At 40.0% G+C, this 27,606-nt stretch overlaps 2 protein-coding genes across 4 annotated transcripts in view; one reads left to right on the forward strand and one right to left on the reverse strand.

Annotated features, from left to right (window-relative positions):
• Positions 1-10,719, forward strand: part of TBCD (tubulin folding cofactor D) — a 177,794-nt gene extending 167,075 nt beyond the window's left edge. For all 3 annotated transcript variants that reach the window (XM_081935046.1, XM_081935048.1, XM_081935047.1), the window contains exons 35-40: positions 1,097-1,174; positions 3,085-3,174; positions 5,487-5,574; positions 6,207-6,316; positions 8,700-8,784; positions 10,463-10,719. In XM_081935046.1, coding sequence (XP_081791172.1) covers positions 1,097-1,174; positions 3,085-3,174; positions 5,487-5,574; positions 6,207-6,316; positions 8,700-8,784; positions 10,463-10,471 — 460 coding nt within the window. In that variant the 3' untranslated portion in view covers positions 10,472-10,719. The remainder of the gene's footprint in view (positions 1-1,096; positions 1,175-3,084; positions 3,175-5,486; positions 5,575-6,206; positions 6,317-8,699; positions 8,785-10,462) is intronic.
• A 139-nt stretch (positions 10,720-10,858) lies between these two features.
• The window catches only part of B3GNTL1 (UDP-GlcNAc:betaGal beta-1,3-N-acetylglucosaminyltransferase like 1), a 175,406-nt gene continuing 158,658 nt past the window's right edge, over positions 10,859-27,606 (reverse strand). The window contains exons 13-15 of the mRNA XM_081963584.1: positions 27,240-27,314; positions 19,054-19,108; positions 10,859-16,558 (exon numbers count right to left, since the gene is read on the reverse strand). Of these exons, the coding sequence (XP_081819710.1) occupies positions 16,479-16,558; positions 19,054-19,108; positions 27,240-27,314 (210 nt within the window). The 3' untranslated portion in view covers positions 10,859-16,478. The remainder of the gene's footprint in view (positions 16,559-19,053; positions 19,109-27,239; positions 27,315-27,606) is intronic.

Below are 27,606 nucleotides of genomic sequence, written 5' to 3' on the forward strand. Positions count from 1 at the left end.
GGGATCTCCATGTATCTCTTAGTTAGTATATTATTTCTGCTATATGCATGTAGCAAAAGTTTTTTCTTTGAAGTGAGAAATAACGGAATCAGAGTAGAAGGAGGCATTTAAACTAGTCATTTAAGTAGGTGATTTCATGTTGAACTCTTTATTGTTAGGAGTTTTTTCCCATCTAATATACTGTGTTTCCCTGAAAATAAAACCCTGTCTTATTTTATTTTATTTTGCCACCAAAAAAGGCACCAGGTCTTATTTTTGGGGGGATGTCATCCACTGACTAACCTCACTTGTGCACATAACCCTTAGTCTTCTTTTCACTGTCAGAGGCTTTCAGGAACTTCTTCTGTGGCCGGCAAGGCTTTTCTGAAAGCCTCTACAGCAAATAACAGAACTCCGGATCAATCCAGAGCTTTATTATCAGCTACAGAGGCCTTCAGGAAAGCCTTGCCAGCTGCAGAAGAAATGGGCCGGCGAGGCAGGTGTCGGGGTATACGACGCTTGGCTACAAATGTCCAAAGGTAAGTAGTAGGAGAGCTCCACCCCCCTCATCCCCACCCTAGCTTAATTTTTACGTGTGCACCCTGGAGTGAGTGGGATCTTAATTAGGGCTTATTTTGGGGGGTTAGGGGTTATATTGGGTGCACATGTAAACATCAAGCTAGGACTTACTTTCAGGGTAGGTAGTATTTTGGGGGAAACGGTATTTAGTCAAAATTTGTTTTCCTGTAACTTTCTATGTCTTCTATTTATGTAATTCTTTCTAAAGTGTAGCAAACAGTACTTCTTAGATAGCTGAAGAGTTCTTGTGCTTCAGCCCACATCCTCTGCTTATCTGTTTTCAAGATGAAATGTTCCCAGTTGTTAAAATCATTCTTTATAAACCTTAAAGACATCAGGAATTTGTTAGTGGATTACATATGTTCGGCATCTTGCTTGTTCACAATATAAGATGTCAAATTAACTCTTGATCATTCCAAAATTGATTGGACTCAGTTTTGATCATCTGACTTTAGAGCAAATATATAAAGTGTTTATTATATGTGAGTTGTGTCAATGTGAAGTGTGTAAACATGGTATTTTATGCTTTCCTCATTAGGGTATTTGTTCCACTGCTAAAGATGCTGGATCAGATATTGGCCAATGGATGCTTTGATGTATTTATAACTGAAGAAAAGTAAGTGGCAAAATAATAGATATATCTTCTTTCTTCCAGATTGTTGGAAAATCTTCAAAGGGCAATGTTCCATTCCCCCTAATTTATAATAACAGGGAAAATTAGAGTTTAAATTATTTTTATTACATCATAACACAAGGACTATTTGAAGAAGTATTTTGTTTGAAAAGTTAAATGTTCATATTGAACAAGGCTGAGTTAGGAACCTTGTGATCCCCAAGAGATAAGAGCTATCCATCTTTTTTAAGGAGGTGGGCACATTTCCAGTCAAAATCCTGCTTTGAGTTCCTTCATCAAAGCTAAGGAGATGACCAAGAAGAGGAGAGTTTCAGCATAAATTAAGTCAAGCCACAAATCTCTTATCTTTCCATAAGAGCTCATTGAAGTCACTTACTACTTCACTTATCAATTTCAGTTATACAGTAAATGGAACATTTGATAAAATCCATTTTGATCCCCTCCCTTCAGAATTTCTGGAGGGCCAGTATAACAGTGTGCCAAGCCCTCAAGGTACTCTTCCTAGGTGAAATCAGCTGAAGAGGTTATATACAAATTTGAATAAGACTATTTTAACCCTTGCCAAAATGCCAGGACAAATTTCATATGTCTTGCCTGCTGTATGATAAAAACCTAAAAGTAAAATTACATGGCTTCAGGAAAAAAAATTATATAGCAACAATGTAGGATTATATTCTTTAAAAGAGCAGGATTGATTATTTGAGGCATATTGACATTGAAGCCAATCATTGTTGTCTTTTATCAATGCAATTTAAGTCCAGTGTCCCATTTAAAAAAAAAAGTTGGTTTTCTTTACATAGAAAATGGTCGCATGGGATGCTTAGTCTAGTAGGCATCAACAGAGGTATTCCCTTTGAGCCCCAGCTCATATTTTTACACATAGGTAAGTGATTAACAGAGTAATTTTGTGCTTTTGAAGACTGGCAGCTGGAGGGCACTTCATGTCCTGCTCTTGATTCTTACCTTGTTCTTTTCTTAATTGGTTTGTCATGATACGGTTAAAATGTAGCTCACTTTTTTTTTTTGAAAAGCTCAGTTTTCAGAAACACATGCGCCCAATTTGCATCACATAAAACCTCTAGACAGATCCCTTTTCCCTAGATGCTGATTTTCTTTCTCCTGAAGTACTGCCTGCACAGGAGCAGGATTTTGTTACTTCCTTTGCGGGCTGATCTGTTTGAATTCACTTACTGGTTTGAATTCACTTACTGGTTCCTTATTACAAGGGTGAAATTAACAGATGACAGAAAGAAAGCCAAGTCGTTCTATTCAAATGTGGAGCCGTATTCATAAGAATACATGCATTAAATCTTTTCCAGATGCTCAACTGGATCTGCCTATATTGTCATTTCCTTTCTAAATCTCACCATTTCCCCTATTTTGCCATTGTATTTCAGTGAAGTGAATGAATCTCTACTAAGATCTATGCAACCTTCAAAGAAACCCTTTGCAATTTTTGAACAAATCAATTAAATGTGATTATAAGCAAGCTTTCACAACAGAATATGCAGGAAAAATAATTATACATATCAATTTTTGTAGGGTAAAAACTAAAATTTTGAGAATATTTATGTTCTGCTGTCCCTTGCCTTTCTGCTCTGTCTGAACAATACAGCTAAATAGAAAGTAAATAAAAAAAATTCATAAAATTAATTTTAGATCAACTGAAATATTAATTAAGAATTAAAATCTATTTGAAGAGAAGAATGCAAAAATGATTTTTTTTCAAATCCATTAATTAATGGAAACCTTTTATGGTAAATATTGTTATAGTTTGTAAGTTTAGCTGCTGACATGTAAGCATATAAGGAGATATAATTTCACAACTCTCAAGATCGTTTGTTCACCTTTGAAAAACAAATAGCTAAAAATTGTTTTCTCTATTTTTTAAGCCACCCATTTCCTGTGAAGTTGTTCAATCTTTGTAAAGAAAAAAGCAAGAAATCTAAAGATATCCAGAAACTCCGTTCCAGCATTGCTGTGTAAGTTGGGAAAATATGTAAAAAAACTGAAGGATGAAAAATTAATGATCTGTAGCCAGTTCATGTGGTTTTACACAGAAAGACACGTGGAAAATGAGTTTTATTGTATGCTGTATAAAAGTGTGAATTTTGAACAGCTGTGTGTATACATTCTAGTTCAAAAGCAAATGTAGCTAACAACGTAATTCTAAAAGCAATTCTAAGGAAGTTCAAATCTGATTGGTGATAGAAAAAGTGGTGGATGATTTGTCATTTCAAAAACCATGACAATTCATACCAGACAGAACTTAAACTGGGGGAGAAGAACAGTCAATTCTGGTCAATTATATCACCAGCTGTTCATTACTTTTCACCATTCTCCTCACATTGGCTTTAGTCGGGATTTGTGTCTGGGGAAAAGGGGCAGCTCTATTTTGGCATATCAAATTTAAAGGGTTCAAACAATAAAAAGAATTATTATTTAAAATCACTTTGATGTGTGTTTGTTGGAATTTTTTTGTAAGTTAAAATACAGGTAACTGAACTTTAATCAGTGAAACATTTTTTTGCCTGTTTTAAGGGGGGGGGGGGGAAATAGAAGGAGCCAAACATTATATTACATCCCTCTTCCTCTCCCCGTCAGTTATATATTCCAGGCATTGTTCTCTACACTAACAAGCAAACAGATATAGAATTCATTTTTGGGAAGAACATCCCTAAAAGTGGATATTTGGGAGGATAGGACATGACATTTCAGCATATTTAACGCAGTCTAATTTTTCTTTTTTTCATAATCCAAAAAACGATCATAATCAAATTATAGGTTTTCTCACAGCTTGAAACGAGTATTTCTCCCATCTTGTGGTAGCTTATGCCTTGATTTGGTATCAGGAATTTCAAGCATAGACCATTTTTGACGTCTTAATCATTTTATATCAATTAAACAAAACAATTAGACAATATATCTTAATCAATAGTGGAGAATATCTGAAACTCAGGGTTGAATTGGTAAATTCTTTGTGCTCTCGGAGGTTGTTTTCCTGAAGACATTTCCTTACCATCTTAGGTGCATCCTCAGTGCAAGGGAGAGTGAGATTTGCTGGCTGTTGAGATATAGTAGCATGCCCTGCCAATGGTGATGTGGCTTCTTCCTTTATGGTTTCTTCATTAGGATATTATTTATTCCCTGATTATTTATTTAATGCTACTTCCTCTTTATAGGACGGTTGGCTGCTCGTGTCCTTCCTTGACTTTTGATTGTATCTTTTTTCATTGGTTTGTAGATCAGGTTTCTCTCTGTCTCTTGATGGCTGATTTATCAGCATGGCAAGGTTTCATGAATTCCCCAACATTTTTTTAAAAAAATTGGCTTGTTCTAAAATGTCAGTCTTTCCCAGTTGATCACAAGTTTCCAAGTTTGGGAGGGAAAAAAATTCAAGAAGTTCCTACCTATTCCCCACCCACTCCTGCATTATGCTTCTGTAGTCAAGGGTTAGGTCAAATCAAAGATTAGGTCAAATCAAAGATTAGAAGTGGGTTTTAGAAACAGTAGATCCAACCAAATCTCAGTCATGGAATTGCAGTAGTTGAGGCCTTTTGCTGCACTTGTTTATCTGCTCACAGGGCAGATTAGCTATCCTTGCCAAGGGAGCTTCTGTCCTGTACCTAATCCAAACCATATTTTATCAGATTTATGACTTTGAATTGCATTGCCCAATGCTTACGTTGCTAAGATATGCATCTATGCCTCTGTGTTTCAGTGTCACAGAATAGTACTGATGTTCTTAGTACAGTTAGTCTCCTCAGTTTGATATCAGTAAAACAAAAATGCTAGTCACATTAATACTTGGCTGGAATTTTTTTACATTTTTCTGGAACTGATCTTTTTGCTTTAACAAGACATTTTCTAATCTTTATTAGAAAGAAAGAGCCACTTTCTTTTTAATACATACATGTATATTAATTTTATTTTTTTAATTACAAGGTAATTAGTTTTTTATATTCCATATTGTGTTTATCTGAATTCAGTGTGTGATTCCCTCTTACCATTTGCAATAAGAGATTAAAGAGCATGCAAAGTTTATAAAAAGCTTGTTTTGTATTATCTGTCATTCAGTTTTGATACTTTTCATTTTGTGATTTAAATAGATAGATTCTTGCCATTTTTAAATTTTTGTAAGTGGTACATATTAAATTTTGTAAAAAAAATCTTAGTTGAGTTTTCATACAGAACTTTTTTTCGATAGTGGAGCACTATAGCAAAGTGTTTTTGACATATGATATGCTTTATTAGATCAATAATAAAATATATTGTTATATATTTATTGTTCTAGGTTTTGTGGCTTGGTTCAATTTCCAGGTGACATGAGAAAAAAAGTTCTGTATCAGCTCTTCCTCTTGCTTTGCCATCCATTTCCTGTTGTAAGTACTTCAGAAATGATTGAGATTTTTGAATCACATATATTAAAGAATGTCTGTATTGTTCCTTTTGAAAACTTACCTAGGCAACTATTGGGTTACTTCTTCCCTAGTTGGCTCCATACTGCATAGGCACAGCACAGAGGTACACCCAGTGTGATATGCTGATAGCAAGGAATACATTAAATTCATTCCCTAATATATGGCTTTTATGAATAGCAACAACAACAAAAAGCTCCGGCTGTCATGAACTACCCCTCCCCCCCCAAAAAAAAACCTCTACCCATGTAAGAACTCCGCTGAATCTCACCGAAAGTCTGTGTAACTAATACTTTTTTCCCATAGAGGACAACCAAGTGCTATCTTTGATAGACCTACTTGTATAACACCTTTAATAGCTATCCAAAATGAAGAACAATTTTTGCATTTTTGACAAATAGACCCCCCCTCTCAGGGAAATAGGCAGTGGGGGAGGGATTAAGGGGCAAATACATTAAAAGTGCTTTTGGCAGGCAACAACAAAAAGGTTAGCCATCACTGATTTAGGCTGTAAATACTGTTCTCCATTTTACCCACTCTTTCATCCCCCAAGGGCAGCCACCTTAGTTTGAGCCATTTCTCTTTTTGCTCTCTAGATAAGAAAAACAACTGCTAGTCAGGTTTATGAGATGCTGATCACCTACAGTGATATTGCTGACCCTGACGTTTTAGAAAATGCCATGACAATTCTGAGTGACACTAATTGGTGAGTTAATCTTAAAATGTACTTGTAAGTTTCAGCTACTTTCCAGCCTATAGCATTTAAGAATATACGGGACATCTATTAGACATTGGGGATTTGCAAAGTTTTGTGTGAATCAAACTTTGTGACACCAAAGTCACCACTTTGTGACAGGATTTGTTTGTAAACTTCTTTGAAATTCAGCTGATATCTGTAGCAGCTTACAGCTTACTATGCAATATAGTGTTCTGACCTAGGCTTCCTGAAAAAGCAAGAAGCAGAGTATTGGTCCCGGCAAACCCCTTTTATTTACACAACTGTGAATTCCTTCATTCAGTCAGCAAGGCTTAGCAAACAGTCTTTCAGAGGAATGTTTATCAACACGAACCTTATCTCGTTTGGAGAGCTGCCAAATAACTAGTTTCCAAATGCCAGGCAAGGCAAAACTTGGCAGAGTCTCTTATAGTCACAAACAGAACTTTCCACTCTTGAAATGACCCAATGACCAAATTGTTTCCTGCAAAAGCCCACTCCCCGTTTGCTCCTCTTTTGTTTCCTATGGGATGGGCCAATCACCTCCAAAGTGTGGCTTTACTCCTAAGTCGACCCTGCTTTCTTAGTTGTTCTTGTCTTCTGGCAACTCTGCACATGCACACACTGGGAACAAGCCCCAGCTGTTCCTCTGCCTCACTGCTGTTTAGTTCCCTCTGCCTCCGACGCAGAACCCCATTTGAGCTTTTCTCAGCCCCCAGGATTAGCCCATGTTCCTCCCCAACCTCCTCACTGTCCGACTCTGCTACCAGCTCTGCTGGCTCTGGCGGGCCACAACAATATAGTATATAATTCACTACAAAGCCATTTTATTTGCTTGCTTACTTGCTTTGATTGACTGACTGTAGTAGGTAGCTGAGACTAACACTACACTATCTGACTCTTCCTACGTTGTCTCGGCATTTCTTTTGCTATTGATATGTAGAGCCACATACAGTATTTAGCTCAGGATAAATCATAGTCCCTCTTCAGGAAATAAAAATACTGCACATCTCAAAGACTAATAATTTCATTTCATAAGAAACGATTATAGATGAAGGCATACCTGTTTATTGTAGAGTTTTTCCTTTAATGTAAACTAATGGAAATGCTGAGGGTAGGTGAGGTTAAAGTATTGAAAAGAGACCCTATTTGGGATTTGGGGGTGGGAGGAGGGAAGACAGATTTTTAAAGTTTGGGGATGAAACCTCTTCCTGGATTTCATAGCTGGGCGGGAGGAATGATCAGTGTGTGTGTGATTGTTTCCAGAGCACCACTTCTATGTATAGAAGAATTGCCAGGAGCTGATATATAAGGCTGGTGAAAAATGATTTTAAAATACTTTTTCATGTCTTTTATCATCCGCTTGAGTTCCAGAATCTTCCTTGCCATCTTACTGGCTCAGAAATTGGGATGTGAATTCAGGATTCCAGACAAAACCTGAAAAGCCTGTAATCCTTCAGAAGCTCCCCAAATAATTTTTAAAAATGAGTTGAATTATTTGGCCTTCTCCCAACCTATTGCATCATTAAAAGAGACAGCCAGATTATATCCTTGGACTAGAAAATAACATAATTGTCATATTCCAATGAAACAGAATTCACATCATTTTCCCAGCTGTTAAAATGAGAGTACTACTTCAAGTGGATATAAATATGATACAGATTAAGATTAAAGAGCCAAATGAGTGATGAAGACAATGGGAGAAACAGAAAAAGAAATACAATAAAGAAATGCTCTTTATTCCATAAAATAAATGCCTATGGAATAGGACATAGGTGTCAGGATATAAGGACATGGATCACCAAACTAAACCAACGAAGATTGTAATCTGTATGTAGCTCTATTTTTAGCTATAGCTCATGATTCCTTAACTCCTCTAGATAGTTCTATAGCCTGGTGCAAGAAGAAAGGTCATTTACTCCATCATGGCAGTAAAAAGAGCAAAATTATTTGTGTCTGAATGTTTTAGAATGGAATTTCTCTCCCTTCACCTCATGCATCCATTTGTGTCTGTTCTTTTTATGTGCATTTTGACGTGTTCCTATTTATTCTCTTACAATTTGGAGCAGAACTTACAAACTTGCTTTTCTTATGTACTGGAACTAGTTAATTTTGCCTACATGTTCTAGAAAGTGACAGTGCCCTAAATATAATGAATGCTATTCAGAGGTTCAGAGAACTGAAATTTGCTTTTAAAAAGATGATCTTCCCTTCCCCTGCAATTCGGATGGATATACCAATTTTCTTACTTCAATAGCAATTACGATTAATTGACTGATGAATAGTTTTGCACTGAGGAAAATGGATGTGATGCTAGAAACCATGGATAGCAGCACGTAATTGGCTACTTATGTATACTTTTGTCTCCAAACAGGGATGCAGACTTGCCATTTCTGAAGAAGCAGCGGAATGACCTCTGTGACTTAATGGAAGTGCCCAAGCCCCAATTGATAGTGAAGGTAATGTTTTAAAATACCATTGAAGCCCTGATAAATATTTCAGGGAAACAATTTGGTGCAACTCAATTTTGCTGACACAAATCCCAGACCTATTTAACACATGCAAGTGGCAGAACTATCGAAAAGAAGCATTTTATCACTGTCCCCTGGTCTGTTATTTGAAAAGTTTTCAGATTTCTCATGTGGAACTGTTGGACAGAGAGCATGATTTGTAGTAGCATAGCTGGTTACAAAAATATGCTTACTGCAATGTGGTGATCAGAAGGTCAGTTTTACAGACTATTTTGCTACAGGTAGTCCTTGACTTAACACCCTTTGTTTAGTGACTGTTTCAAGTTGCTGAAGTCATTCTGTACTAGTGGTTTAATGGTTTCAAGCTGGGCTGACTAGACATCCTGGCTTATATAGAAGCATATTAATGTGCTTGGAGTAAAAATAAGCTTTGTTTGTACTGTAACATAAATGACCGAAATGTGCTAAAATTTATCAGTATTATACTAACTGTTAATAGGGAATGCTGCATGTGGGTAGGAATATGACTAATATACCTGCCTGGCCTATACCTTCTCTGTGCTGTGAAAAAGCATATGAAAGTATTTAGGCAATTTCTGAAACATCCTTTTAAAAGTCAAAAAGGTTTTGTGTTGAACTAGAGAATGAAGCTATTCCATGAAAGTATTCTCCTGCTTCTTGATTTGTATTTGTGTGTTCATCTGTATTAGTTTAGAGAAATATCCACATGTGATTTTTTAATAAATCATCTTATTAAAGGAAGATATTATTAATATTAATGTTTTGACTTTGAACAAGCACATCTATATTCAGGCAGGGATATCAATAGAAGCATGTAGTAGTAAGTTGGTGCCTAGGCTTGGCTCTGAGATAGATCTGGAAATGATAGTTTCAGGTACTATTCTGTTGGCTTGTGAATGTGGCAGCTTGTCTGTCTTTTTCATTCCTTGCTGAATGACAACATAGTAATAATGAAAATAAATCTTGTAGGTAAGGTTTACTGGAAGATAAATATTTAGTCCTGAAAATGTACTGTACGTCTTTGGAATCAAAAGATCTAGAAATCTTTTGTGGCTTTCTAATCTAAGAGTGACAGGTACATCTGTATGCCTTTGTGCTCTAGCTGCAAATTTCATTCTCCGTAAGTTGGAAGAATTTTCACAGCAGTTTGATTTCCCATTAGTCTGTTTTTCAGAAGGGATATTTGAAAATATGCAGCACTACCCAGCTTGGAAGGCTCAAATTTCCAAGAGCATATGGTTCCTTGTAAGGGAGGAAAAAAGAAAGCATTGGAAATAGATTTTTTTCACCTTTTGGAATATATAGTTGAATCCATGAATATAGAATCATGAACAATTTGAAAACAAGCCCTTCATTAAATGAATTTCTGAATACACAAACTGCTGTTGGATACACTGAATCCATTAACACAAGTATAAACACAGTGCACTACTCTGCAACGAAAGTCAATATAGGTTGTTCTAAACTATGGATTGGACAATGCCTGAAGGAAACTTTAGTTGTAGATTGACATTTTAAAGCTGTTACTAACAGATTACTTACAATATTCTGTGAATCTTACAAGTAACGGTTACTTTTATTTATTTTGAAACGTACTCTTGACAATGTCATGAAATTAATCCCATTTTCTCCCTCTTTCCTGCAGAGGACATAATTGGAAATCAATTAATATTGAAAATTACAGTGCTTTGAATCTGTGGACACAAAGGAGCAGACAGTTTTTCAACAACTTGGACAACAGTATTTACTGATCAAGCTAAAAAGAAAAGGCTAAAAATTGAGAAACTAATTTGAAAGTTGTACTTTTTTAAAGCTCCTATACTATCCTTTAGTTTTAAAAGATAATATATATGTTGGTGATTGTGTTTCTGAAAATTAAATTGTTTTGAAAAGTTCAAATAACTGCAGTTTCTTGAATGTTCTGTCTGTTTTTGACTTTATTAAATTACAGCATTCCAAATTTCATTATAACCAAAGTTACCTTGTCAAATAAGTTATGTATTATATAAATATCCACAATCTACTATTTCAAAAGCTATCTGCAGAAGAGTAGAAGCTTCATTCTTTAAAAAAGACATTTGAGAATAAATTATCCAGTTGACATATCAATCAAATGATACAATGAAGTCTGTGGGCATTCTTGCCATTTGAGAAGAGCATAAAATGGGTAGGATTTCCTCCGATACGTTTTTTAATTCCAGCTGAAAATTTGTCACCTTTCTAAACAGAAGTATAATTTATTATTCAAACTTGATACAATATCCTGACTTTGGGATGTTGACAATGTTTTTTTTAATATGTATTGAAATATTTATGATGCTAAAAAGAAATATACAAGGAAATACTAGCTGAAATAATGCAAGCAACATTGGTTGGTAAAATTAAAATTGGATTTAAAAGGGCGGAGTGTTTTGTTTCTCCTGTGCGCTGCTTGGAGAGTCCAAGCATGAGTTAACACAGTCTATCTGCCCTAGGACTGAGTAGATTTTTCTTTGACCACGCCTCCCTTTGCCTCATTGAGGTCAGTTTAAAAACTCAGTCAGCCCATAAGGACTATATCTGGGGAGCTCTTCAGTTCTATTAGGATAGACTGGGACTCTCCAATCAGTTCACAGTAGAAATTATTTGTTATTTTTGTCTAATCTCTTGCAATAGTTAGGTTAGCATAGCATAGGAGAAAAGTACTTTTAAATCTTGCTGAGAGGCTGTTGGGGCTCCGGGCTGCTGCCAGTCGCACACAGCGGTGAGGAGCGGTGGAGGTGCTTGTCCAACGGCTACTGGTGAGCACAGGGGAGGCAGGAGGCTTCCTGACCCTCCACAGCCGTCTATCGACAATCCGGAACCCCGGAGGCTCGAATTGAGGCTTTTATAGCCAGCGACGGATCCTTTCCCTGACAAGCGCGGTGGCCATTTTGGAAGCGACCTTTTCACATGCTTTTCACTGGCCATTAACTGAAACTCCAGCTGGCTTCTGAAGATGGCTGTGAACAGCAACGGCCATTTTACGAGCTGAGAGTGTTCGGATCATCGTCTGGAAGCCCAAGCAAGCCTGAAACAGCCGCGAAAAAGCCCTCAGCCGCAGATAGCCGCCAGGGAGAGTCTAGTCTTGTCCGGGGCGCCAGCAAGATTGGCCTCCCTTTCCATGCTTCCACCAACAACAGGAAGGGCAGCATTGGAGTCTCCTTGGCGACTGGCCATACTCCTGACCTCTGGTTGATCTGCTCGCGCTGAGTGCCATTCTATTGCAGCAGCCCCACCTCAGCAGCAACGAAGATCCAGCACAGCTGTCTCAGCATAAATCATGGGAGATGGAGGTTTGGAGACATGGGGGGGACCTGGCTGGGCCCTCTTCGAAGCGCAGTATGCCAGATCCTCCTCAACATGGGGGGAAAGGGTAGAAGGGCACTCCTGGAAAGGGTTCCCATAGTTCCTCAAGGAATAAGGCCCACAAGGGGAAGGGACCAGGAAGCACAAGGCCTTGGGGAAGGCATGTGAGAAGACCCATAGGTCAGAGAAATTGCCTGAGCATAGGGCTTCAATGGTCAGCCCCTCCCAGGTCATTTTGGAGGAAGGGGATCCCCTGCCCCCTCAGGGAGATTGGTTCCCATCCTTTGTTGATAATGAATCCCTGGATGGCTCCCCCGATGTGTCCCTGGGATATCCAGATTCCCCTAGCTCATCCATGAGGAAAGAACTGGAGCCCTTCTACTGCTTCCTCCCCGAGGAAGAGGACACTGGTCCTACTAGGGGCAGGAGATGCCTCGTTCCATCCAGAGCTAGGCCCGCTGAGGACAAGGGCTCTGCCTTATCCCCAGAGATGAGGGAGGTTATTGCCCAAGCAATATCCCAGTGCATTGCAGAGGGTATTTGACAGAAGGAGGCTAGTGCCAATACATCTAGGTCCTAGCCTAGGTCCACTTCTATCAGGGACCCCACTCCACCTTCTCCAGGGACCTCCATGGCTACAGAGGAATTTGAATTGTTGGAATACAAGGACCTTCCTCCTGATAAGCCCACCTTCATTGGCCTATTCAAAACTACCTTGTTTAAGGTCATTCTGCATAAGGCTAGGGCCTCAACCAACTTGGGAGCTGTCCCTAAGGACAAAACTACTCCTTCCACATCTAAGGACCCCAAGGAGGGTCTCTTTAAAGAGAATGCTCCTGCCCAAGAACTAATTCCAGTTCCCGACTTGTTCATGGACATAGTCCAGCGCCAGTGGGCGCAGCCAGGCACCCTGGCCAACCCTACTATCCCTAGTAACAGGAATAAAAATCTACTCTGTGGAATCTAAGATGGAGGACATCTTGAAATTGCCCGAATTGTGCTTCGCCACTGGCAGACGGACATGAAGGCCAAATGGAAGCTGGCCTCAGCCCAATTCAAAGGGGGACAACTCTTCAGAGAGGCCCTAGACAAGCTAGTGATAGAGACAAAGGATAAACAGACTATCCTTCCGCCAACTCTTAAAAAGAACGAGGTAAAGGGTCAAATTCTTTCAGGAAGCAGCCATTTCGTGCACAAGATGCTGCACAGGCTTCTACCTCCTTCTCATACCAACAACCGTATGCCCAATCTAGTGACGGGCCAGGATAGACAATCTTTTGGGTCCAGGGGTACACACCAGCAGAGATCCTTTCGGAAGCCCTTTCGCAGCGGCTCCAACAGCCGCCCATTCAAATGCAATAAGTGACCACCAACGTGCCCCTCCCATAAGCGGTCAGCTGCAACTTTATGCTGACCAATGGGAGATCACCTCGGACGCATGGATCCTCAATACGATCAGGAGGGGTCAAGTCCTAGAGTTCTTGACATTTCCCCCCCGGACCTTCATCCGCTGACCGCTCGCCAAAAACCTCATGCAGGCAGATTTGTCACCTTCCGCAAGTAAGAGCCATAGTGCCAGTGCCGCTGGAGCAGGAAAAGCAGGGTTTCTACTCCATCCTTTTCCTGGTTCCGAAAAGCTCAGGGGTGGAGGGCCATCTTGGACTTGAAGCACCTAAATCAACATCTGGCCTTCAAGCGCTTCAAGATGCAGTCCCTCCAGTCTAACCTGGAATGCATAAGGTAGGGGGACCTACTAACCTCCATAGACCTGAAGGAAGCTTACCTGCATGTGCCCATCCATGTGTCACACAGAAGGTTCCTGCGGTTCCATTACGAGGGGAGGCACTACCAATACAGGGCTCTTCCCTTCGATCTCTCATCTGCACCCAGGACATTCACAAAGCTTCTGGAAGCAGTGGCAGCCCACACATCTGATACGCCTGGAATGCTACCTGGACGACATCATTCATTCTTCGAGTTCCCGACAGGCCTTGCAAGACCTACAGGTCACCATACGCACTCTGCAATGACAAGGCTTCTCGGTGAACCGAAAGAAAAGTCATCTCGAACCGACAAGAAGAATTCAACACCTTGGCACCGTCATAGACTCAGTAACGTGCCAGCTGTTTCTCTCCCCAGACCATCTGCGTGACATCAGAAGCCAAATTCATCAGTGCCACCAGGTCCGTGCCGATTGTCAAGTTTTCACAGATTCTTGGCATCATGATCTTCTGTCTGAAAATAGTTTCCTGGATGCGTCTTCATGCCAGGGAACTACAGTGGTTCCTTCTGCTGATGCAGAAGTCGAGGGACACCAACTGTCCCTAGGCGGGTTCATCTTCCTCAGAACGTCCTTCGCTCTCTCCAATGGTGGCAGTCAGCAGCAGTCGAGAAGGGGTGCCAGTTCAACGAGCCCGACAGACTTGTGGTCACCTCAGATGCCAGCCTGTACGAATGGGGGGGGCACATTGCCAAGGACAGCTGACACAGGACAGATGGTCACATAGGGAAGCAGCTCAAAACAAAAATTGGCTAGAGCTGAGAGCGGCCAGGCTTGCCCTACGGTGTTTCTCAGCTCATATTGTGGGCTGCCATGTACACAGACAACATTGCGACAAAGGCCCACATAAACTGGCAGGGTGGGACCCACTCCAAGAGACTCATGGCAGAGGCGGAATCTCTGGAAAGATGGGCGGAACGTCACCTAGCATCCATCAGAGCAGATCTGGGGCATATCCGGGACAAGAAACGTTAGGGCAGATTGGCTGAGCCGACAAACAATTGACAACTCTGAATGGCGTCTGCATCTGGCTCTGTTCGAGCAGATAGTTCGGAGGTTCGGCCAACCACAGGTGAACCTATTCTCCACTCAAGCCAATAAGCACCTGCCAAGGTTCTAGTCACGTTACCATTCGCCCCAGGCGGAGGGGACGGATGCACTGAGGTGCAAATGGCCCTCAGGACTCCTTTACACATTCCTGCTCCTCCCACTCATTCCGCAGGTAATAACCAAGCTCCTGGCGGAGAGGGTGGAGATTCTTCTTGTGGCCCCACATTGGCCAGGAGGTCCTGGTACACGGATCTAGTCAGCCTTTCTCTTCGGAAGCCATGGAGAATTCCTCAGGAGCAGATCTCCCTCAGCCAGGAGGCAGTCAATCACCCAGACCCCCAGTGGCTGCAGTTAGCCATCTGGCACTTGAGGGGGACCTCCTGAGGAAGCAAAATCTTTCTGAGAAGGTCATCAAGACCATCCAAGTGTCCAAAAACCGTCCACAACACGCATTTACGATGCAACCTGGACCATCTTTGTGAACTGGTGTAAGGAGCGTGGTATCAGGGATCAGCATCCATAACGCAACTACTGGACTTTCTTCAGGAGGGCTTGGACAAGGGTCTGGCGCCCAACACTCTCCGTCGCCAGGTCGCAGCCTTGTCCACCATCCTAGCCAGAGATAGTTCTTAGTCCCTGAGCCAAAATCTCAGGTCAAGAGCTTTCTCAAGGGTGCATCCAACGTACGTCCACCTACTGTACACAGGTATCCTTCTTGGAACTTACCTTATGTTCTGCGGGCCTTGACACGTGAGCCCTTCGAGCCCATTCAAACTGCCAGTCTCCGACATGACACTCAAGACTGCCTTCCTAGTGACAATTACTTCCGCTAGGGGGGTGTCAGAGCTCGCAGCTCTCTCTGTCAGGGAGGAACTGTGCATAATTCATAACAATCGTGTCATTTTGCAGCTTGATTCCACCTTCATACTGAAAGTGAACTCTCATTTCCACAGGGCACAGAAGGTGATCCTCCCCAAGTTTTGCCCCAGACCCAAGCACCCTAAAGAGCGCTCCTGGCATAAGCTAGACGTTTGGAGAGCTGTACGCATCTATGTTAAAAGGACCAAGGACTTCAGACGTTCCGAGCCGTTCTTTATTTCCTTTCAGCCTGGGTTGCTGGAACGAAAGGTTTCCTCCTCAACCATTGGACGTTGGCTGCGGGCCTGCATTAAAATGGCCTATGAACATCAGGGCAGAGCCGTGCCAGGTCGAGTGACGGCACACCCCACAAGGAGTGCTGCCACTACAGCAGCGTGGGCGACCCAGGCATCCATCATTGACATTTGCAGAGAGGCTACGTGGGCGTCCCCCACAGCGTTTATCAGGAATTACAAGATTGACACCTTTGCCTCCGCTGAAGCCTCCTTTGGCAGACGTGTTTTACAGAGGGTAGCCTCGGCTACGGACAGCCTGGACACTGACTCTTCCCTCTCTGAGACACAATAGCTTGGGTATGTCCCATGCTTGGACTCTCCAAGCAGCGCACAGGGGAATGACTGTTGGCTTACCTGAGAGTCCAACCCTGCCCAGAGTTTAACAGGTGTCCAGATTCTTTACCTTGAGCGTGACTATCAGACAGGCATCCTGTAACAGATAAGACCTTCGTTTTTAAACTGACATCAATGTGGCAAAGGGAGGTGTGGTCAAAGAAAAAGCTACTCAGTCCTAGGGCAGATAGACTGTGTTAACCCATGCTTGGACTCTCCTGCAGCGCCCAGGAACAACCATTCAGATACGTCAATGGTCATTTTGTTTTGTCTTATAATGAGTGGGAAATCAGATACAAATAGTAGGAACATATAGCTTGTTGGATTTGATTCTCAAAATGTACTTCAAACAATGAATTGTAAAAACTCTGCATAACTTTTTAAAGAAATTATGTCCTTAGAATCACTTAGCAATTGAATAGGACAGCAATCCCAGGAAAGAGTTGGCTACTTTAAAGGTTAAAGATAAAATATTTATATTTACACACCATCTTTTTAAAATTATTTTCCAAATGGTGCATAGCCCTAGTAAAAAAAGTATTCTGTTCAAGTTGTTGGCATATTTTTCCCTTTTCATATGTCTCTGTACAAATGAAGAAATATTGTAAAGACACAAAATAAATGTGTGTAAAAATCAAGATTTTCTTTCTTCTGTAGGGATTTAATTTTAGTTAAAACAAGTGTTTAATGTTTTTTAGACATTCATAACAATAAACATCTGATGGAGACGAAGCATAAATAAGTTAGTCATGTTACCACAGCTGGTCTCAGCTCTTTGGAAGAGTATCTTAAGTGACTAGTTAATTTCCTGATCATGGAGACTGGTTAAACAAGTAAACCTTGTTTATCTCATGCTGATCTTTTAGACCCGCCTCAGGATATTATAACATGTAGCGTTTTAATTCCTTCATATGAATCACTGAATCACAAAGCTTTGCAGACTTTATATGAGGAAAAGTCCAGTTATTCCTGGCAGTGAAGATTGTTAAATTACCATATGAAATGTATAGGGGTTCATTTCGCTCTCAAAAATCTTGTGAAGAGAATTAGATGTTTCCAACATAGAAAGCATTGACGGGGGCTAAAGTTGAAACCATTCTTTCATATTGTCCATACCTTGAGTTACAAGGAGAAGGAATTGCAGCTGGATCTGAGGCTATGAAAAGAAGAGCGGTCTCCTTTTCCCATCAAAGCCGAGGAATGTTCTGGGTCAAGTGTTCCATTGCACACTTAAAAGGTCTGGTTTTTGAAGGCAGGCCTGTGCCATTTAGCAACAGGGAGGAGGAAGCTTTTTTAAAAAGCAATAATGGCAGTTGTGAGGCCAGTGAGAGACTGTGCAGTAATGGGAAGGCCTATATTGCCCCCTCATTTCTCTTTAAGATGTCCCCTTTCCAAAGGGGCACTAGTTCAACAAGGTAACTTCAGTGGAGCCCAGGGAAGGCAGATTGGGATGGAGGCAGGACTATGAAGTAATTTATTGTTGGCAAATACAATGAGCTCAGGCCTGGGCCTTTAGGCGGCTTAAGGTTGTGACCATAAAATAGAACTAGAAAGCAGATAAGAGTAGGAGCCACAGGGAGGAAACTGTAGCTTTCCAGAGGCAGTCATGGCTACTTCAGCCTTTGTGACTGGAAGAGAAATTAGATCAGTTAAGTATAGCCGTGGAATTTCAAAAAGCCACAATTTCCAAAAGGTATATGTGTACAGTACAAATAGAGAATTGCATATGAAGTAGAAAACAATATAATTTCTAGAAAAGAAGAGATGGAACTGCTTGATTTGTAAAGGCTTTCTAGAAATAATCCCGATCGTAACAGAATTCTGTGTCTGCCTTTGGTGCCATCTCATAAACCATATTCATTACACAAGGGGTATGGTGGACATCGTTGAGATTCTGGATATATTTGAAAAACATTTTTTGCAGGGTATATTAAGCATTATGCACACACAGTTTTTGTGTTTAATTAGAAAATTACTGTTTACATTGTAACTAAAATTCTTCTGCAGCATTTTGAGAAGGTAGGTTGCCAAAACAAAATGGACTGACTACTCCAGACATCAATAAGAAAAAGGAAAAAAAAATAGGTGCCATTAGATTTGTCTCCATGTTGATTTGCTTCTTATAAACATATAGCTCTTCCTCCATTTTCACTTCTTAATCCATATGTTCTTCCCAGTAACTAAAGATATGCGTTCCACAGCCCAAGTGACATCGAAACTTGTCAAAATATTACAGCCACATCAATATGGATTTCTTGGGAATAATACTGAAAAGTTTTGCCATTGTCACCTTCTGAATTTGATTCTGGAGTTTTCTTAGGTGAATTGGCTACATTCATACAGGCAGAGTCCCATCTGTGGAATGACTCTTAACTTGCTAAACTTCAATTCACTTAGCTTGGTGCTATACTACCTCTAGTTGATTTTTATGACTTGAGATAATATTTTAACATTTGTATAGATTAATATTTCTTCTGAGAGGAGTTATAGAGAATCTTGACTAAAATAATATTGTATCTCCTCTAGTACGTTTCATGGTGAGAAGCTTGCCAATAAACCACGCTCATCAATTAAAATGATAGTAATCCACACCTTCCTTCAAATTCAATAGGCTCAAATTTTCCTCAAACTGTCCATCTGTGAGATCCTGCAGAAACGAAGAGAAAGATCACAATCAGAAAGTTTCACCAAGATACATCATACATCTGAAGACTTCTGCAATCACAGTACCTATGTCAATAGAGAAATAAGCCATGCTTAGACTTTGTAACTGAATCCAAAGTTATCTTACAGCAGAAATTCCCGAACATATACAATGTTTTATTTATGCCACTGCAGTGAAAGAGACAGTATTTTCTTTCTTATCTTTCTCTACCTCTTTCTCGGCCCTAATTTTTTTTTGCCTGGGTTGTGCTACATCGATAATTAAGGTTGGTTAAAAATCTAAGGACTGCATTTTACTAGTGAAACTTCATTAATTTTGACCTTGATTAGGATTTGTTTTGGTATTTTAGAATTTTCTGCAAATCCAACCTTGGGCCACAGAGATCCCGTCCTTCTCTTTTTATCTGAGAACTGCTCATGGATAGATATGTGTTTCTAACAATCAGTTCTAGAGTTTGATAATGGCTTATTCATACATTACATGTAATAGTGGATACTGGCTGTTCCCTTACCAATATAGGCTCTTATTCAGCTCATTCATATAGAACATGAAAGTTTATGTTTTACGATATGGGTGTCAAACTCGCCACGTCACATTGCCATCACGCGACGTATCACAATGTTTTTTTCCCTTCAAGGAGCTGGGGTGGGCATGGCCTGTGCATGATGCATCTGGTGCATGGGCCGCCAATTTGACATCCGTTCTATTGCATTTTTTTCACATTCAACTCTAGAAGTCAGCTAGTGCTAGTGGCGAAGTATCATTGTGGAGTCAAGGCCAGGAATTTTGTTGCTAATTCTGATTCCCTTATCCTATACAAAAAGGAACTCTAGAAGTTGAAGGCTTTCTGCTGCCCCTGGTATAAGATATTAATGTAATTTTATTTTCATTCTGTGATTAAGTTGTCTTTGACAGTAGTGAAAAGTTAACAAGTTTGGGTTTTTTTAAAAAAAAATATTATTTTGCAAATTTAGACTCATTGTGTGAGTATGACCAAAAACAGGTGGTCACTTGGAATCTGCTATTCTTCTTTCCCTTTTCCTGTAGGATGCTCCCATCTGTGCAGAACAGTCAACTAGCATTGCTAATGCTTTTAGCTTCTGCCAGTCCTTAGGGAACACATAATACATTCAAGGGCCATCATAATCTGAACAATAAAGAAAGCAGCAGGTAGACTGAAGATTACAAGGCCCTTAATTTTTTAGCAAGGAAGAGTTCTACAGAAAACCGGACGATCATGACAGTGATTTATTGCAGTCAAATGCCTCAAATAGCTGTAACAGCCTGGCTCAGACAGGCTGTCAGAACCCCATTTGTTACTTGCTGTAGGAGATACACTTGCTGCCCCTCTTCTGATTTAAGACAACTACAAAATCTCAGTCTAAGCACACGAGAATTCAGCCTTTAGATTGCATCTTCCAAGGAGGCCTGGGGGTTTTCCAGAGAACTCTTTTTTCTTTTAGAAGTTAGACAACATGCACATCCAGTCTGGCACATTTGTACAAAGACTACTCACCAAACTGGTGGGCAATTAATTCCAATTTCTGACTTCTGTTGCCACCATCAGCCGGGTAGGAACCACTTGATTTTTTTTAGGATTCAGAAATAAATGACTCATAGAGTGAAAGGATTTTATTGAATGAACATGAAGAGGGTTTTAGAGAACGAAAAATATACCCATCTACAGCCCTTCACCTTGCTATGAACCCCCAATATAGCAGATGGGCTTCTGAACTCTGAGGATTTTGGGTCTCTATAGCAAGCCAAATTGTCTGGAAGCTTTTGCCAACTTTTATAATTAAGAGTTAGGGAATATAAATAATAACAACTGAACGAACCTCGGTACATTACCTTATGACTTGGTCATAACATCAAAAAGGGGATGTTCTGGCAAAGATACTTTTAGAGAAGAAAGGGCTCCTAACAGCAGCTGGAGAAAATCTCTGGTCAATAACCAGGCAACTCAGATAACTGATTCTGTTAAAAACAAAGAACTGTGCTGATAGAAACAAATATCTGTATTTCAGGGTTGAAAAGAAGGATCATCTGTGCTCTCTGAGCTTTGTTGTTTTCTTGCAGATGTTTCATTGTCAAGTAGGTAACGTCATCAGTAACTAGTTGGGTAGTAAAACAGCTGCAAGAAAACAATCAAGTACCAAGGACACCACAAAACATTGTTGCTGATGCTTTTTGGTCAGTAACTGGGAAACCAGCAATCCTTTGGTAAAAATATTTTTTTGAGAAATGCTGCTCTAGTATGCAGCCATGGCTCCGTCTACCCTTGGAAAATGTTAGATTAAGGAATTTATGCTGCCCTTCTTAGGTGATACAATGATGCAATCTTCAAAGCTTACTAAACTCTTTCCACACAGGTATTTCTTATATGGGCAGAAGGGAAAAGAGGTCCACTGCAACTGTCTCTTTATTATAACTGTCTATGATTTCATTCCGCTACTCCATTCAATACATTTGAAAGAAGCTGTGCTTGACCGGGTAACATGGAGAGTACTTGCCTATAAAGTTGCCAAGAGTTGGACATGACTGAATGATTAAAACAACAATTAAAGCATTCAGGAGATAGCCTTTAGAAATTGTCAGATGAGGTTTAAAACAAAACAAAGCATAGAGCTGTACTAATTCAAAACGGATCAGACTTGAGGTTTATTTTAATGTATTTCCACCCTTCATGTTTGAGAGCATTCATAAAACAATTCTTTAGGTTTCTCACAGCTAGACTCAACCCTGGCTCTGCATCCTCCCTTAGAAACAAAGAATGTTCATTGAAGAGGGAGACGTCCAAGGGGTGCTAATAACTTCAAAGGAGAGCCTACTGACCACTTAACTGTCTTAGATGACATACCGTGTCTTCTGATTTCCCTACAACCTGCTGACTTACAGAGCGAATCCCGAGACTTGGATTCAGGAGGGTGTTTGGTTGGACCTGACTTGATACAGGCTTTGTGTAGAGAAATGGTATAGGAAGTAGAGCACGGAAGAATGAACCCTCAGAGCAGGATTGTGCGTGGGAAATAAAAAGGAATAGATGGAGAATTTGATCCTGGAAATGATGCACGTAGGTGGCAAGCTAAAAACCCTTAACTCACTCTAGGTATTACCTACCACTAGTAACAGCCAACTGATATTTTGCTATTTAGCAATATATGTGAAACACTGACCTCCTTGAAGAAAAAGCCTGAAAGCCCTGTTATAACACTTCGTTTTTAATCACAGGAACTGCACTTTTTTTCCCAAGCAGCTTAGCCAGCATAATAGCGGTGACAGCTTAACATATTAGTCTGATGGATTTTGCATAATGAATGGCTTCTTCATTGAAAGGAGCCTTTCAACAAGCAGTTGGACTATTAACTCTGGTTAAAGGTGATCCTCCAGTTTACTGTATGAAGAGGAACCTTGTGTCTACTTGCCTCTCTTTTGCCATATAAGGTTATGATAACATCTCTCTCCCATCTATACTTCATCAGTAAGTAAATTGGGTGACATCATTCTCAACTTCAGCATTTATTTTGAGCTTTTAATTTCGGAGCACAAGTAATTCATGTTTGCAGCAGCATTAGTCTCAAAGCACACCTCATTCAGATTAGTGAGAACAAAGACCCTATTGCTTTGGCTTTTATGCACACATAACATTTAGTATTTATGCAGGTTTTTCCAAGTGCTCAAAACACATCAATAGTAGCCTCTCAGTAATCATAATAGCATTCCCCATGGGAAGCCATTATTATTCTATTAGAGATGGGGAGCTAAAGCTGGGAGAGAACTCATGATTGCGCTAAAGCTTGAACCAGGGATTTCTCATTCTTGCTAGCAAAGGAAGAGAGGCAATGATACTGTAAAAACAGGCAGTTAGGAAGCCAAAATGACCTCTTTGTAACTGAAAGACTTTGAGGGTAAAAATGTATGTCACCTATCAGTTCATTTGTTAATGCAAATATTTAAAACACAGTTAGCCTCCAGTGACCTCTTTCAAAGGGAACTGAATCCAGATTAAGTTTTGGAATCTCTAATCTAACTGCAAAAACCTGTGGTATGAACAGCAATCTTTAAAATATGTTCAACCGCATGGACAAAGAACTGAATACAATGATTGGTCAGGAAGTGTACATTTCTCTTCCTAAATACAAGCAAATACAAAGGATATTAAAACTCAGTGGTTGGGCTGAGTTACACCAGATTAAGAACTGTCAACTGCAAATGATTCCTTTTCTTCTCAAGGCTTTACAGAAACCTAAACAATGAAATGTGGACAGCAACATTCTTTGCTTGGCTAACTGATACCTTTTTCCGCATGTGTTGTATGTTTTTATTGAAATACCCAGTAAGGAACACACTGAGCCGTTATTTTGTCTTACCAGTAGAACTTTTAAGAGAATGCCAAAACAAGCTAACTTGCAGGATGGAAGGTGTGTTGCACAGTTGGTGCTTGGTCTGCCCAAAGGTTTAATGTGTTTCCAAAGCAAATAGCCAAGCCTTCCAAAGGTATTAGCTAAAGAAAGCTCATCTCCTGCTTCCGAGCACATCCTTTAGGATAGGTCAATGATTTCTGAAAGGGGTGATGGATTTTGCAGAGTAGCCAAGGCGGTCAAACTCCTCAAAGTTATGCTCTAAATGAAGCCTGACTCCAATTTTAGATTTTACAATTTAGTGAGCTGTTCTTTACAACATGGCTTGGCTTTAGGTCATCCAAGACGGTATCATCTCCTTCAGACGATCACCGTGACCCTGCATTTTCATAAGGGCGATTGTTCTATGGCAATGAGAGACTGCATAGCAGAAACATATAAGAAGAAACTCGCACTCACACACCTACAAAGCCATATTTAACAGCCTCAACAAAACAAGTTAAAATAACATTGAACTTGCTCCATGAATTTGCAAATGAAGGTACGTATTCTCAGCAGAGCTGTTTTAAGAGTATCGTATAAGACACACCTTTTTCCCTCAAAAAAGAGGCTGAAAATCTGGGTGCATCTTATACAATGAATACAGCATTTTTTGCCTCCTGAAACCCCGCGCTCTTCACCAAAATGGCCATGCATAGCCTTTAGGAGGCTTTCAGAGAGCTCCTGGGGGCTGGGGAGGGCAGAAATGAGCAAAAAAAAGGAGCACTTTATAAGCCTCCTAAAGGCTATCCATGCCCTTTCTTTGACAACAAACGGGCCCGTTTTCGCAAAAAAATTGGGCCGTTTTTTGCTTGTTTTGGGCCCCCCAGCCCCCCAGGAGCACTTTACAAGCCTCCTAAGGGCTATTCATGTCCTTTAAAAAAAAAACGGGCCCATTTTCAGGAAAAACGGGCCATTTTTGAAAAGTTTGCAGAGTGCAAAAACTTTTTTAAAAAATTTGCCTCTTCAAAACCTTGGTGCGTCTTATCTTTCAAAAAATACGGTACATTTCAGAGGGTGTTTCAGTAGCTACGAGATGCGAGACTAACAGATCTATTTGCAGACACTCCATGAAATGAAATGGAAAGTAACTATTAATTGATCTCTCCTTCTTGGTTACCTTTGTGTTGGGCATCGTTTTGCATCAAGTTGGAGGTTGCTCTGTCCTTTACCTTTATTTTCTCCCTCATGAAATGCTTTCTTTTTTTCTTATAAAGATTGTATCTTTTTCTTCTAGGGTAGTGATGGGTAACCTTTTTGCCATCACGTGCCAAAGCGGAGGGAGCGCAGGGGGGTCATGCGTACGTGTGCCCACACTCATAATTCTATGCACCTTGCCCCGGCACATGTGCACACCCCTTGTGCATGTGCGTGTGACCCCGCTCCCCTCGTTTTTGGTGTATGATGGCACGGTGCACCCATTTTTCACCCTCCCCAGGCTCCAGAGGCATTCTAGGAGACTGGGGAGGACGAAAACACCTTCCCCGGAGGCCCCACGGAGGCCAGAAATGGCCCGTTTTCTGACTTCTGATTTGCGTGTTGGGCCATTTTTCACCTCCGGAGGCTTCATGAAAGCCTCTGGAGGGTGAAAAAGGGCAGAAAATGAAGGCCAAAATCAGCTGGCCAGCGTGTGCATGCGCACTGGAACTGAGAGGGCAATGCCTCGCGTGCCCTAAGAAATAGCTCTGTGTGCCACCTGTGGCACGCATGCCATAAGTTTGCCATCACGGTTCTAGGGGATTATTTGGGGGACGTAACCTCCTTATTTTCACTGGTAGCTTGTCTTCTTCTGTCTGAAGGAGAATTAATGTTGTATGGGACTGGCAAAATGGCTAGTGGGAAAGGGAAGGGATAGTGCTGACAAGTAGCCAAATAACAGGTGAACACCCTCAAGGAACTGGGACTGGGAACAACATGCTTTCATGCCTTCACTTATTTTCCACCTCCCTTCTATTTCTACTGTTGTCTATGTAACTGGCAAGGGAGGAGGGGCTGATGACATAATGATGATTCACCCTTGTGCAAAGACACATGGGACATCAGGTACTTCTTACAGAAAGTAAGCAAGGCTATAGTTGTCAATTATTTTACAATGTTTTTACAGTTATCTAAAAGGCTCAAAATGGACAAAAAGGCTTATGATATGGAGCAAAGTAAGACAATTTGAAGTAGAATTGTGCACTGATGATAAACATGTAATTACTAAAATGTATAAGCTTTTGCTGACATTGAAAACTGGAAGAACGCATTAAAGACTGTATGAGAACACAGGCTGAAAGAGATTGAATAAATTAATAGATCTTGCTGAGAAGAATAAACCACATTGCAAAAAAGACAATATCTATATTTACTGATGACTGGAAACCCCGTAGGCACCTTTTGAATAAAAATGAAAAAAGTGAACTTGTCATTTATGGCTTTGATGACTAGATTGAACAAATTATCAAAAATATAATTGTACTTATATCTATTGTGAATAATGTCAGAAGCCACATCTTTGTATCTTTTTTTCTTTTATTTCCTGTTTTTCTTTTAATTTTCTTATTTTCTTGCAGATTTCTTTTAGATTTCTCTTTCATTTCTTTTTCTGTTTGTATTCCTTATTTTACATTAACCTGCATTTATTTATCGTTCTTTTCATGTTTTAGTTGTCTGGCCATGCATGCATGCATGCATCCATCCATCTAATCTTTTTCTGTCTTTCTCTGGAAGAGATCACCGGAAGAGTCATTTTGATGCTATCTATTGATCCCTCTCTATTGCCAGAACTGATGAAATTATGCTTGCCAATATCAATTGAAATATATATTTATCGGCATAAGTACAATATCCAGGAGTCAACGCTATATTTATTTATTTCTGTGGTCCTCCATCTCAACCAGTGTCTCTGGTTGTTAGTGCTGAGGTGCAATCTTTGGCTGGCCAGACTTTGTACTGATTTTGCCTGTTAATGAAACAAGCCCTATATTTCAGGTTCCAAATAAAAAAATAGATAAGCAAAAAAGATTACTGTCTCTGACATAATTGCAAAGAAATAATGGAAGTATTACTAGTTAAATAAACAACTGAAGAGAAAATTAAGATACCACGTGCTTCATTAAAGAGACTGCATTATCTAATTTTGATTCAACAAAAAGAAACCACACAGGTTAAATAATATTCTTAGTCCATGCTTACAATGACTTGGATGTCTTCTTTTTTTAGCATCTTTAATATATGTAGAAACGGGACACATCTCTTCACAAGATTAGAAATTTATTAAAATAAGCTTGATGCTCTGGGTTTACTTTTAATAAAGTAAAGAGCAAGAGCTAGTAAGGTAGGAAAGTACTGGTAAATCTGGAAACAAAGAACTTTGCTAAGGTGAGCACCAGATACCTTGAAACTACCTTGAAAATACATAACAATTGATCAGAATTCTTAATATACAATAATAAATGCAGTTTTATATAAATAATTACACAATTACAAGCATTAAAACTGTGTACTTTGACTTCAGTGAGCACAATTCTAACCTAAGGCTGCGGGAGGTCAAATCACCGAGAAGAACTATGTGGCCATCCCCAAATCAATCCATATTTTGGTTCTTTCCTTTAAAAACTGTTCTAATGTTGGATAAGGAAAGGCATGATTGCAATAATCATTTAAAATATACTTTTGTACTATGGCAAAAAATTGTAGATTCCATATATTTGACTCCAAGTTGTACTTACCAATTTCACACAAATAATTAAAGGTGGGGAAGCTTCTTTGAAATGAAGAATTGGAATTCTGGGTTTGGAAGTTTCCTGAACAGAGACAAGTACATTTCCTGGTTAGTTTGATGTACTATAGCTGTCCCTTTGAGCTTATTACAATGAAAAGCATAGTTTTTAGAAATAGTTCTGTGGTTGCCAGTTTTCCTTTATACTGCTTCGTTAGCATATGGTTAACCAAATCTCCTTTTTTCCACTCATGGCTTTTGCATCATTATTCTGGTGCAAAATACCTAGTTTTGGAAATCCCATTGTGGGGAATACATTTGCAAAAATACTAAACTTGATCAATGCATGGCCTGGACGTAGAAGGTAATCCTTTTTC

Source organism: Natrix helvetica (assembly GCF_964273705.1).
Source record: "Natrix helvetica genome assembly, chromosome: 1".
NCBI lineage: Eukaryota > Metazoa > Chordata > Lepidosauria > Squamata > Natricidae > Natrix > Natrix helvetica.